At 45.3% G+C, this 13,805-nt stretch overlaps 1 protein-coding gene and 1 long non-coding RNA gene across 10 annotated transcripts in view; one reads left to right on the top strand and one right to left on the bottom strand.

The window, feature by feature from the left end:
* The first annotated feature begins 10,837 nt into the window (after window positions 1–10,837).
* On the top strand, window positions 10,838–11,856 carry LOC115282816. The gene is made up of 2 exons (XR_003904751.1): window positions 10,838–10,985; window positions 11,552–11,856. It is a non-coding gene; the product is annotated as an uncharacterized LOC115282816 (long non-coding RNA).
* A 110-nt stretch (window positions 11,857–11,966) lies between these two features.
* The window catches only part of HELZ (helicase with zinc finger), a 146,991-nt gene continuing 145,152 nt past the window's right edge, over window positions 11,967–13,805 (bottom strand). For all 9 annotated transcript variants that reach the window (XM_029929006.1, XM_029929009.1, XM_029929004.1 and 6 more), the window contains one exon: window positions 11,967–13,726. In XM_029929006.1, coding sequence (XP_029784866.1) covers window positions 13,389–13,726 — 338 coding nt within the window. In that variant the 3' untranslated portion in view covers window positions 11,967–13,388. The remainder of the gene's footprint in view (window positions 13,727–13,805) is intronic.

Below are 13,805 nucleotides of genomic sequence, written 5' to 3'. Positions count from 1 at the left end.
AAGTAAATTGCCGACTTTACATATTACATTTATATATAGATTCTAACTGTAGACTGTTCAAGAAAAGGATTCTGTTGCTTACAATGTTTGGAAACCTTCATTAGATCATCTTTAAGATTCCTTCCAAGCTACATTCAATGAAGAAAATCATGCATTCAATTCATTACTTGGGAAAGTTCAAGAAAGAAAGAAAGATCTCCCTAAAATAAAGTTTCTGTGGCGTATCTTCTGGAAGGCCAGGGAAGGTTTTTGAGGAAGGAAGTGCTACCATGAGGGCAGATTCCTAGGAGCACTGAGGAGAGACTGCTGAAGGGACAGGGATGCAGGCGGGGGGACAGCGTTAGGACAGGAAGCGTCCCTGCTACCGGATCTTCCTCCCCACCTCCCATCTGTCAGCTCATGCGAGTCCTGAAATAATTCCTCGTCACCACTGATTGGCTTTGCATCCACCTCTCCAGCCATGGCGTCCGTCTTGCACCCCCCAAGACTTGCACCCCCCAAGCTGCTGTCCTGGAGGCCACCCATGACCTCCCTGTCACCAACCACATTCTACTAGACCCTTTCAGTTGTGTTTTGTACTTCTGGTCTCTGTTCCCTCATAAAATTCGCTGCATTTTCTCTTCATTCTCTTTCTTTTTACAACGTTCCTATTTTTACCACCTGCCCCCTAAGCTTGGGTGTCTCCGAGTTTCCCCATCTTTGGCTCCTCCGTCTCACCCCACAGTTTCTAAGACATGTCACTCTTGGGGCGCCTGGGTGGCTCATTCAGTTAAGCATCTGATTCTTGGCTTTGGCTCAGGTCATGATCTCACCTTTCCTGAGTTTGAGCCCCATGTTGGCTCTGTGCTGACAGTTCAGGGCCTGCTTGGGATTCTCTCTCTCTCCCTGCCTCCCTCCCTCTCTCTCTGTGCACCTCCCCGGTGCTCTCTCTGCACCTCCCCTACACACACTCTCTTTCTCTCTCGCTCGCTCTCTCTCTTGAAAAATAAATAAATAAACTTAAAACCTGTGACTGCCATCCCAGCCTGCATCTCCACCCTGCCTCCCCTTGCAGGTGTCAGTCCCACAGGCACCTGCCTGCACCCCGGATGTTCTAGGGTGCCCCAGACACATAGTCCAGACCCGACCTCTGGCTTCTTAGCCAAACCTATTCTGCACTTTCTGTTCCCTCATTTTAATGGCGCCTTATCCGCCCATTCGCTCAATCCATTAATTGCTGTAGGTTCATTGACTGACTCCTAGCTTGCTCACCGAGCCACACCTCACAGAGTCTGCTTCTGAAATGACTCCCAACCTGTACCCCTGCCTTGCTCTCCTGCTGCCCCCTATGCCGCCCACGGCCCCCTCTGCTCCCCTCTCTCTGCCTCTTGTGTCCTGTGCACTGGCCACCAGGAGAAAAGCCCGTTGACATCTTTCACACAAGGGATGTCCTTTACCTAAGCAAGTATGTTCTTTCGATTATATTTACTTCCTTTTGGTGTCATAATGAATCACACAAACTTAGTGGCTAAAAATAACAAATTTATTCTCTTACAGATCTGGAGGTCAGTAGTTTGAAATGATCTTTATAAGGCTAAGATCAAGGCGCTAGCAGAGACGGCACCTTCTGGAGGCTCCAGGTGCGAATTTCCCAGCTCCCAGAGACCACCCGCCTCCCTTGGCCCGTGCATCCTTCCGACCTCTCCTGCTGTCATCACATCTACTTCTCTGACTTTGACCCTGCCTGCCTCTTCATAGGACCTTTGTGATGACATTGGGCCCATAATCCAAGATAATCGCCCAATCTCAAGACCCTTAACTTATTCTGCAACGTCCCTTTTTCCACAAAAAGGGTCGGGCCCCAAGGAATCGAATGTGGGCATATGTTCACAGGCTCCGAGGTTCCAGATGTGGACATCTTTGGGGACCATTACTCTGTCACTACACACCGGGCACTGTGCTAAGCCAGGATGTAACGAGGTCCTGTCCTTTAGGGACTTGTAGTTAAACGGCAGATGATTTACAGCTGAAGTGCTATGTTGGGCACCGGGGTGGCTCAGTCAGCTAATCCTCCAACTTCGGCTCAGGTCATGAACTTGCATTTCGTGAGTTCAAGCCCCACGTCGGGCTCTGTGCTGACAGCTCAGAACCTGGAGCCTGCTTCAGATTCTGTGTCTCCCTCTCTGTCTGCCCCATCCCTGCTCGCACTCTGTCTGTTTCTCTCTCAAAACTAAAGATTAAATTTTAAAAACCACCTGAACTGCTGTGGGGTCTGGGTGGGTCTTGGCAGCACCGAGGGGCACATGGCCCGCCCGCTTTCCGAGCCTGCTGACGTTCTACTTATTCCGTGGGGCCCAGCTCACACATCACAAGGCGACATGTTCTCCAACCTCTCATGCAAAATTCATGCTTCCCTCCTTCGTGTGCCCTTGACGCTGTGCTCACGTTCCCGGTACTTACCCACTGTGAGCGATCCATCATGTCTTCGTGCCTGGCTGGATTATAAACTCTTTGAAGGGAGGGGCTACATTTTCTTCAGAAGTATCCCACCAGCTAGAACCTTCCCCACACCCATCCTTTATCCAAGCCCTCCACACGGCAGCCAGCACACAGTGCCCTTGGGACCCACTGGCACGTTGGGCAGGTGCATGAACTAGAAGGCAGGGGAGGCAGGAGGCGGGCAGGGAGGACAGCGCCGCAGGGACCGGCCAGGGAGTGCGGCGAGGCCTCTACAAGCCAGAGCGGGGCTTGAAAGGGCTCCCAAGCGAGCGGCTCCCTGGCCTTGGATGTCCGCAGCCAGGGTGGCTTGTGATTCATGAGACCCAGCGAGCTGGACTCCCTCTTACCCAACACATGGTCGCAGATCTCCCAGATGAGGCGGATTTCTGGGCTAGAGCGCACCAGCGGAGGGCCGTAAGAACAGATTTCCAAAAGTGCTTTGCTGGAAGGCTCAAAACGTGTTTGTTACGCTAGATCACAATATTTCTTCAAAATAGTTTTATCTTCCGCCCTGTTAGCGGAACCGGCCCAGTAGGAATTATGTGGGTCCTCAGAGGCCCACGGCGTCACCCTGAGGAGGTTTGATCCATCAGATAAAGCCTGTCTGCTCACCCACCTTCCAAAGATCCCTCTCTGCTTTGTCCCGAGTTACGTAACCAGCTTAAGCCGGGTCACGCAGCTAAAAGGATTGCATCCTCAAAACTTTCTCTTAGAAGAAGAGCTTCAGCCTAGAGCGGGCGTTAGGCTTTGTGACAACAGGGACACGTCTGGATTCCAAACGGATGAAAGATATGACCAGCAAGTGGGTGGGAAGAGCAGGCACGGAGACAAGCCGCCCACTCCGTGACTTCAGCCCCTCCCCTTGCGGCTCCCTTGTGGCTTTTGTACATAAAGGCGACAAAACGCTCAACACTACTGAGAACGTTTCCAAGCTTCCCTGGCAAGGTCCCCAAACTTCCAGGCACGCCCCCCCCCATTACTTTTCTGTTGGATTAGTGAGCAAACAGCATCTCCCCACTGGTTTCCTTTGCAGGCAGCACGGGGCTCGTGGGCCCTGCACCCGCCGGCCACGCCCACCTTCCAGAGTCCTTCGACGGCTCCCCTGAGCACCTCGCCAGAGCCACTGTCTTCTCGGGGATTAGCAGCTGTTACCTAAAACAGTCGTTCAAATCAATTTGCCGAGCACCGGCTTTAATGAGCTAAGGAGGGGGATAATACCAAGGATTCTGCAGGCTGCAGCTTTTACTCCATTTAATTACCTCCCTCTGTGGATTTACAATCAGCCAGAGCTGGCTTCCGACAAAGGGCCATTTCATCACTTTCCCCCGAAACGCAGCACAGTAGGTATGTGCCTGCAGACCAGGACGCATTGAAGTAGGCAGCACCCATCAGCACCCATCAAAATTGACGTGGTGAAGCTGTCAAACTAAGGGTTCTAAACAGTAATACCTGGCAAGACACAAAATACTGGTGGATGCTAATGCTTTGTCACTGCTCAGGGAGCTGTGCGGGGCGGGTGGGGGCATCCTGCGGCCAGCGCAGTTGCCATCCGGCCACACTGCACTGGCGAAGGGCGTCAGTGGGAGGGGGAGGGGGAAGTCTGAAGCTCCTCTCTCAATCCAAGCCTGGGAGCCAGGCAGCTCAGCAAGCGTCAGAGGGCGCGCGATGCAAAAGGCAAAGGGCCAGGAGGTTTAGAGTGTGGAGGACATGATCTCTGCCACCGGGAACCTCACAAACTCCCACCTGTAATGCACAAACTACGATAGAAGTACGAGGCTTCCTTGCATGCAGAGAGAAAAGGGGCTAATTCCAACTGGTGAGTACGGGAAGTGGGGTTGACAGTCTTGAATAGTGAGCAGAGCTCCCCGAAGTAAACCAGGGTTGGAGATAGGAGTGCTGAAGGCATACACGGAAAAGTCAAGGAGCCATCCAGGGAAGAATGGAAAGCGGTCTGATTTGGCTTGCTGTATGTAACACTTGGGAGCAAGACTTGCAGGCGGTAAGAAGGGTGCCTCCAAAGCCCAACTAAGAAATTCAGCGTGTGACGGGAAACCACTGAGGGCATCTCAGAACAAGAGTGGCATGGTGAGATCTGCTTCAGGAAAGTAACTCTGGCTGCAGGTAGGAGGATGGACAGAGAGGCAATGCAGTCACGATGGGGGGCCCCGGGGCCCCTGGGGGGCTCAGTCGGTTTGGCGTCTGACTTCGGCTCAGGTCATGATCCCATAGTCTGTGAGTTCGAGCCCCGCGTCGGGCTCTGTGCTGACAGCTCAGAGCCTGGAGCCTGCTTTGGATTCTGTGTCTCCGCCTCTCTCACTCATGCTGACTCTCTCTTTCTAAAATAAATAAACATTTTTAAAAAGCTTTTTTTAAAAAAAGATGGGGTTCCTCAACCCTGAAGAGAAGATTTCCATCCACCAGGGAAGTGGCTTGTTTGGACAACACAGGGTTAGTCAAGCAGCAGAGTCCATTTCAGACGGAGGGGTCTTCAGCTGAACCCCAACCACAGGGGTATCTGCCGTGTAACCAACCCACTCCAGCTCTCCCTCCGCTAAGCCGACTTTCCATCCTCGGGCGTGACCTGCACTCCACACACAACGGCCCCGCCTGGCAGTTCGGATGAAATTGTTTTCTCACGCACTTTCACACTAGTATCATTCTTGGGGGGCACCGATGCGCAGGGATTAACACCTGGGAGTCTTGTCTGCATTTTCCCACTGAAGATGGGGCCTGGCTACTTCATCTGGAGCAGCCGGCAGCGCAGGGAGCCTCCAGATCCATTGGATGTGGATGTAAAGAAGTGTTTCGCTTTCCCAAACCCAGAGACGATGTATGTATGTCCTATCGTATTCGACTCAAAGCAAGATCCCTGGCCTAAAAAACGGACTCGCTGCTATGAGGAAGGATTGTACCTCGTCCTTAGGAAAGGATGACGACCTTACCCACTCACATTTACAAACTTCAGGCACAGTATATTCAAGTCAGATTTATGAGGCCACATTATGGGATGTTAAAAATAAAATAGGGCACACAAAACATTCTGTGACCTGCTAATGCTTCTCAAAATCACATCATGGCAGATGCAAAGAATTATTTCTCCAACCAAAATAAGGCGCTGACTCAGGGCCATTTTCTGCACGGCCAGCATTGGGGCGGGCGGGGGGGGGGCAGTTGGATCAATGCCTGTCCCACCACTGGGCGGTGTGTTACTAGACCCACACCGTATATTGACATAAACTAAGTTTACGAGTTCTGAAATAAATTCTGGGCTGCACAAACCCAGCATCAACAAGGGACTTTGGTGATCTTTCCCGATTCTAGATCTGTGTTGAACGGCACCTGGAGAAGGGCACGTTTTCTCACAGACCCCTTGCACGTAGCACCTTAAGCCTTTAAGCCTTTGCTACCGCAGGGGTTCGGGGATTTAAGTCGCAAACTTCCAGAAACTGGTTTGAATTTCGCAAATTAATGCGGAGTCGTTGCTTTGGGCTAGTTTCACTGATCAGTTCTGTAAATTAAGGCAGAGGGTCGTGTCTAACTGCCGTCAGACCTTCGATCATAAAAGTAAAAGGAAGCAGGGAACTGCGGTTCAAACGTAATAAACACATCTCCAAATTATTAAAAAGGCATTTTATTATAAATACATTTTAGTTGTAGCAGTAAAATACATTTTGTGTTACCATGAATCTTTTAAGACAAAAGAGCTTCACTGAGACAATGATCACAATGTAAGAAGTGGAGCCCCCCCCACCCCCACCCCCAAATGGAAAATTTGTTCTAAGGAACCAAAGCAGCTAAAGTAATTCCAAAACCTGGTTAGAAAAGAAAACGATTAAAAAAAAAAAAAAAAAGAAAGAAAGAAAAAGAAAAAGAAAAGACCCTAGAGAGTGGCTTTGGGGTTACTTTATGGTACAACGTTATTTTTACTCTTAAGGATAAACATTTTAGGGATGAGGACGTCTCAGATGAGGTATCGTTAACGACAAAGAAAACAGAACTGTTATAATTCTGCCCGAAATTATGATTATTCGGTGGCTGCACGCTGGTCCTCTGACGAGGCGGAAACAGACCATCTCAGATCTAGCCTCCCTTCTGGAAGGCTTGACGAAATAAGACGCCGTATGAATTTGCTAAGTAATTGTTTATATGAAGTTAGCTGAACAAGAGCTGTATTTTTGAAGCATTAAAAAAAAAAAGCAACCACCTGTCACTAATAACAGGACCCATTTAATAAAATGCAAAACCCATTACCTTTATCATTTAGAGGAGAGGTGTTTTAACCACCATCTTCACCTAGGATACAACTACTACATATAAACAGTACCTTCACGGGTTCCAAAGAATCAGGTCAGATGACTGGCACAGAGAGCGGATACAGTACAATGTCATATACACGGATTGACGGGAAGCAGGCGAGGCCTGGATATACGGACATCCAAGACCCTTCCTCCATATGGGGCGGCAGGGGGTGGCGGGGTGGGGACTGAGAAACGTTCCCAGGCGGAGCCCACACGTTGGGACTTCAACCCAGACACAAGAGCCCTCTGATCTACGCAAAGACAGAAAGAGGTCTTCGGAGACAAGGCATCGTGCAAAGCAAAATGTAAATAAATAAACCAAAGCTCCCTGTGAGTTGGGAATGGACAAAGTAACCTGTGCTGAACACAGAAACAATCCCTACTGAAGGATCGAGCCTGGCAAAGAGGAAGTACTGTGTTGAAGAATTCCAAACCTGGCGCTCTAGGATGCCTGACACGTGCGTGTCTACGTCTAAGCCATTCTACCATCTATTACCTTAAAATATTTTTTCTCTTTCTAATATCTCAGTTAATACAGAGCCGAACTAAAACCAGAGGCAGAGCTCAATACCCCTCAAGCTGCAGTCCGGCAGGGCGGGGCGGACCAACATTAACAACAATGACAGTAATATATGAATTTTAGAAAGACTCCTCAGGTTTATTATAAGCAGTTTCTTTCTCAAAAATAACTTGTTCATACATGTGCACCTATGGTTTATGAATAACTCATGCTGTGTAGCTGGAAGATTCCCCTAGACTGTTTTTGCAAACATATATGGATTTTTTTTTAAGTAGCAAAGTAATCAGAAACAATTATCCATTTTCTGACATATGCAACACTTCAGGCTCCCCTAACACCTGCCGGCATGGCAGAGAATCCAAAATAACTTTCTTAACCTGAGAAACACATAATTTGAAAAGCAAATCCTTTAACTTCATCCCCGCCCTCCCACCCCCGCCCCCAGCAAAAAAGCCAGAAGAACTACGAACACATCAGTTGGGGATTATCTGCTGTGGACTCGGTGCCTCTCGTGACGCCCTCTGATGGCTTCCTTTTACAATTCTCACCTCCACAGGTACGGACCAAGACCAAGTCTAAGCACGACTGTCCAGACGAAAGGACAGCTTCCAGAACAAAGCCCAGGCCGCAGGGCACACAAAACCAAACTCACTCTAGAAAGGAGCGCGCACCGCCTGCACCCTAATGTAGACAAGTATGCTCAGATCTTAGGGGGGGCGGCCAATCCAGAGGCTCTCGTCACTCCTTAGAGATCTTTCTCCATGAATGTTCCACGTGTGGCATCAGAATTACACTAAAATGTCTCAAGTGATGGGCTGTTTACCTCGAGTAAAGACTTGCATGGCTGGAAAGACCTTCAGGCTTTCTCTAGACCAGCCACTCTCACAGTGTGGTTCCTGCACTAGCAGCATCAGCGCGGCCTGAAGATTTGCAGGAAATGTAAATGATCAGGCTTCAGCCTGGGGTCAGAAACTCCAGGTAATTCCGATGCTGGCTGAGGTCTGAGAACGACCGCTCTCCCCTGCTCACACGTCTACCATCTTAAAATAGGGCAGATTTTTAAACAGAGGCTATTGGGTGACTTCTGAGTTGAAAACTATGTAATTTGCTACCCCTTTTTACTTCTCAAACATCAAAGAAAGTACTAATGAAAAAGTTCATTTCAAAAAACCAAATTATTTTTTTAAAAAGTAGTATCGGTTTCCCCTCCCAGACATAGTTCTAAGGCAGGCGGTCACATGCTAGTATGCAAAATGAAATACAGAAGAGGCCTCCTAGATGAGGTGTAGAAGTAGCTAAAAAGACGCCCCCAGAACATAATGAAATTCCATATTGTTTAATGAACTCATAGGATTATATAAAACTTACTATGCTTTATGCTTCATTTTCATATCAAAATAAAATCTCTCTGTTGAACGAATTGCAAATAAAGTCTGGTCTAACACTCTGATTACTGAAACTATATGTATATGAAGGTCTCTGGGTTTTCTTCACGCTTCAGTTCTAGAAGCTTTAGACTATTGTATAATTGGGTTTGGGATTTAACCACAGCTCACATTACTAAGTCTGGATTCTTCTATCGGGTACCTCCCTTCAAAAAAATTTAGAAACTCCTGTGACGGTTTCCTTAAGGTTTATTCCAAAGTAGGTATTTTCCAGCATTTCTAAAATTTCAAATGTTACCTTAAAAACGTCTCATTTTTTAGTGTTTGATATTCTAGTTTAAAGTAACAACAATACATTTTCTGAATGTGTCTTAGAAGAATGTTGAACGTTAGGAAGATTCGCTCCTTTGAACAATAGTCTTGAAATTGCTAATTAAACAGATGTGTGAAAGTAGTTAAGTGTGAAGTCAGCAGCTTGACAGTAAAATCTCAGCAAATAAATATCCAACTTCAAGTAGAAGGGAATGCGAGGCGCCTAACACGAGGACCCGGAAGACTGGCATGCCGTTTACTCTTTGTGCCGGTCGGTACCTTTGTAACAGGACATCACTATGTGATATTTTGAACAAGAAGTTGTAGAACGTTATCCATTATCTCTAGTTATTGGGTAGTTTGTGGCAAAGAGGGGAGAGAAGAACCACATCTATTAAAATACATTTACTTTGAGATTTAGGAAGCCACAAAGGGTGGTGGTAGAAAATAAGGTTTTCTTATGCTAGGGGGACGGCTCACAAGAAACAATCCTAAATCATGGTAAATCATATAGGACAAATGACTACCTTTGTGGGGCAAGAAGAAAAAAACTGGATGGTCGCCTAGACAACATTTTAAGGCAGCAATTTGTATTTTTCGATATATTTAAGGTTTCAATCATGTGTTCTTAAACTTTTTCTGGGATTACCTTTTTAAGGACAACTCCAAGATGAAACATTATCTAAGTATAACAGGTGTCTCTTTTTAAATGACTGTTTCAGTAGATCTGATTTTCTTAAAAACAACAGCTGAAAGTTAAGATTTCTCTTGAAATTGTTTGCTCACACCCCTGGCTCTCAGGCCAGGATGGCTCTCTCTAGCCTAGGGAGCTAGAGACACATTCTCTTATGCTTACAGTTTTGCTCTCGAGATGTAGATAGATGAAAAATATTAAACATGTAAAGTAACTACACTAGCACAAGATAAGACTCTATGTGAACTATCTCAAAGTGAAGAAACTGAAAGTTAGCTTTCTCAGCGATTTCAACGCCTCCATAAGCAAGGAAACTATTTTCACAAATAGGTCTTGGAGATTGCTGTGTTTAATTAGGTAATGCGTATTCAGTGGGAATTCTGCGTATTTTACTTATTCTGCAATTCTTTGCAGTGAAAAGACCAAATGATGTTTACACTGAACCTGAACTTACTCTAGAATCTCTCATGAAAAAAACTACGCAAAGCAGTTTGCTATTTCACATCTAGAAATCTACCTGGACAGAAAGCGTATCTGTCTGAGGAAAGGAAAATTAAGGTCATGTTAGTTTAAATGGTCAATAATTAACTACTGATTAGTCAGAAACAAAGCTCTGCTGTATCAATTTGGCAAAGCGCGTGCCAAAATGGGAACCAAAGCCCCTTTGAAAAGCAACGCCAGAAAATACCCACATTACACTGGATCATGTGGTTTTTCAAATCTTAAAAAAATTTCATTTTTAGATCAGGAAAGGAAAGAAAACCTTTAGCATAGACACACTACAAATTCTATCAGCCAAATCTCAAGTAGCACTGAAATGAAAAAGCAAGATGAGTTTAAGGAAAAAAAACAAAAGTCCTGGCAAGAAAAAAGAAAAACCTCCGAGTGATACCAAGAACAAAGAAGTAGAAAGACATCATGGGAACATTAAAAAACAAAACAAAAAGACTACTCCAATCTGAACCTAGCCGGACGTTGTTTCGACGTTTCCGCCGTCTGTTTCACGGGCACCGGCTAATTCCTACCCGAGGAAGCCACGCCTCACGGCAACAGGTAAGACTGGCTCAGAACCGTGAGGCCACCTTACGCACACCTTACGCACACCTTACGCACACCTTACGCACACGTAACACACTCAGAGCTCAGCTGGAAAGACGGCGAAGAGTAACTGAGTCAGCAGACGCATTCAGAACAGAATCTGAAAGGGCAGGAGAGGAAACAGTATCCAAATCTTTGACTGGCGATTAAGAACTAGAAGATGAACAACACTGGACACAGCAGAGCAAAGGAACTAATAAGTAGCTATTATTTTTAGGTTTTTTTTTTTTTTTTGAAATAACGTCTTAGGGATGTCACAACAACTTAGCAGCTTCTTTCTCCCAAGCTTCTAATGTTGGTGTATTTATATAAAGTGGTGGGGGGTGCACCTGACCTCTTTAAATATAAATACAAATAATTTAAAACTGGTATTTTTTAAAGGTTCAAGTATGGAAAACAGAAAGTTAGGAAATTACTCCACGACAAGGGGTTGACTAAAAGTCCCAACATGCCAGTTCCATCTTCATATTCTCTAAATGCTCTAAAACATTTATCTGACTTGCATTATAGGGGAGGAGAATCATGGTTGGAAAATTATTTTCCACAGACTTCCTCCCATCAGGAAGATCTAATTTTAATTTGGGCTCTATCTTGAGTTCCGTCACAGAGTCAAAATACAGAAACTTCTCGGGACTGAAGTGACGTTGAGGAAAACGCAGCACAGTTAAAGGCGGCGGACTGACATCATACAGAGAAAATGTGGCGCTGTAACTTGCTGGCTCTGTTTTCCAACTGTGATTTATACTAACCATTAACACGTCTCCAGCCCACAGGTGTCCAGCGGCTGCCCGCAGCCCACACCGAAAGCCACAAACCATGTGCTCCCCCAACTCTGAGCAGAAAGAACTGAAGAAGACAGGAGAGCTGCCCTTCTCCTGCAGGCTCGCGAACGCTTAACTGAAGGCATTCTCTTCTAACTTGTCTCGGGATCGGCGGGGGTGGTAGCTGGCCGACAGCAATAAAACTCCGGCCATGGAAGAGATGTGAGCAGTTTTCTCTACCCCTGCTACCGCTTTTCAACCCCATTTCAAAAACTGCACTGTGAATACAGGATGGTCTGTGCACAAAGAATCCTCCAGAAAACTATTTTTGAATGGATCGTCAGGATTCGCTGGTTCATTAGCAATGTTTCCAAAGATTATCTTATTTAAAAACAAAAATGTACAAAACAAACAAACCCAAAACACAAAAACTGTTATATTGTAGTTTCAAGATCTCTCTGAAGTATAAATGTAGGACGACCCAATCAGGAAAACAGTAAGGACATGCACTATTTCAAATGTGTTACAAGACCACAAGTTTTAAGAGGGTAAAATGTTTTCCTTTGGATTCTACCAAAGTTCATTCAAAACAATTTTTAGACTGTAGAATATTTAAGATGGCTATTTAAATTTTATATTTTTATACAAGTTCAGTGGGATTGTTTTATAAGAATCGAAAGACATGAAAAACAAGGGTAGTTTTTTGCCCCAGATTTTGATGAATTTTAATACATGTGGGACAAACATTAGATTTTTTTTTAATGATGTTCCTCAAACAAAACAGTTAGCAAAATATTTGAACTGCCATGAATAATGTCACATTTTAATGTAAACATCAAATAAGGTACCAAAATTTTTACTCGAGGGGGGAAAAAAAAAACCTTAAAGCGGCACAATTCTTTATACCACTGGAGGGAGGAGGGGAGAAAGCCAGATTACAAACATTTACACATGCATAGTGAGAAAAAAAGGATTTTACTAAATTCACGCATTTTTAAAATAGTTATCAAGTCTACTAAGCACCAACAATCCTAAAAATTTTTCAGCTTCATGATTTGTTTAAAAAAAAAAAAAACACGCACACACACGCGCACGCACACACACCATCAAATTAACGTTAAAAACAAGCCTGAAGTACAGCTTGTCCAGAAATTAACTAATTATGCCAATGTTTTTTTCATGTGACAAAAAACAGTGGCAAACAAAATACATCTGCAAAGAATGCCTCTGACTCTATCCTACGGTGGATGGAGATTACAACAGCACGTCATACAGCGTCTAAAACTATAAAAGTTTTAGAATGCAGCATCTTGTCACCAAAAAAAAAAAAAACTGATAAAACTTAAAGTATTTAGAAGATGCTGCCCCTTTATTTTAAAAAATTTTAAATGAATTTAAGCAAAAATAACATACATTTGTACATCAACTGGCCATTTCTGGTACAGAAACCCAGCATATGGTAATATTATTGAATAAATGTAAATGCTACTTACAATTTTTTTTTCTTTTTAAATACATTTTAGACAAAGTTTTTTTCTTTTTTTTTATAGTTGCACAATTAACTCTTAGCTGCTAGCTTGATGCAAACATATGTAACAATACACAAATTTAAAAATATTTTTTATTCTACATAAAAGCTGTCAAAAGACTCACGTCAAAAATGCAAAATAATGGAATATACTTTTAAAAAATTAGTTGCAAGTCTAGCAGCAAAGCAATTAAGTGAGAACATATTTAATATTAAAACAAAGGGAACTGTGCATCTATAGATGAAGTCCGACTATCTTAATTCTATGGATACAAACAGAAATCAAAACATTCGCCCTTGAGGGGGGAAAGGGATTATTTAAAATAAGAGTAAAAGCCGTTGCTGCCCGATGAGCTCCCCAGGCTGAGTTCCTGGAACAGAGACAGAGGGTCGCTGCTCTTCTTGGCCTGCTCGGGCTGGGGCCTGGGCTTGGGCGGGGCCCGCAGGGCGCTGGCGTAGGACATGGCGGGCTTGCTGCCCCCCGCGCCCTGCGGGCCGCCGACGCCGGCCGACTCCGCGATCTGCTTGTTGGGCATGAGCGGGGGGAACTGGCCGAGATGCTGCAGCACGTTATAGTTGAAGGAACTGGACACCTCGAGGTTCTCCGGCTCCAGCTGATCCTCAGGGGGCTGGACGGTCTTGGGCGGCGGGGCTAAAAGCAGAGAACAGTGACACGGGTTTCAGGGCGCGCCCGGCAACACGTGCATCTCAGTTAGCTCAGGGTGTCACGG

Source organism: Suricata suricatta, chromosome 17, assembly GCF_006229205.1.
Source record: "Suricata suricatta isolate VVHF042 chromosome 17, meerkat_22Aug2017_6uvM2_HiC, whole genome shotgun sequence".
Taxonomy (NCBI): domain Eukaryota; kingdom Metazoa; phylum Chordata; class Mammalia; order Carnivora; family Herpestidae; genus Suricata; species Suricata suricatta.
Note: the sequence above shows the minus strand (reverse complement) of the source record. Positions and strands in the feature narration are given on the sequence as shown.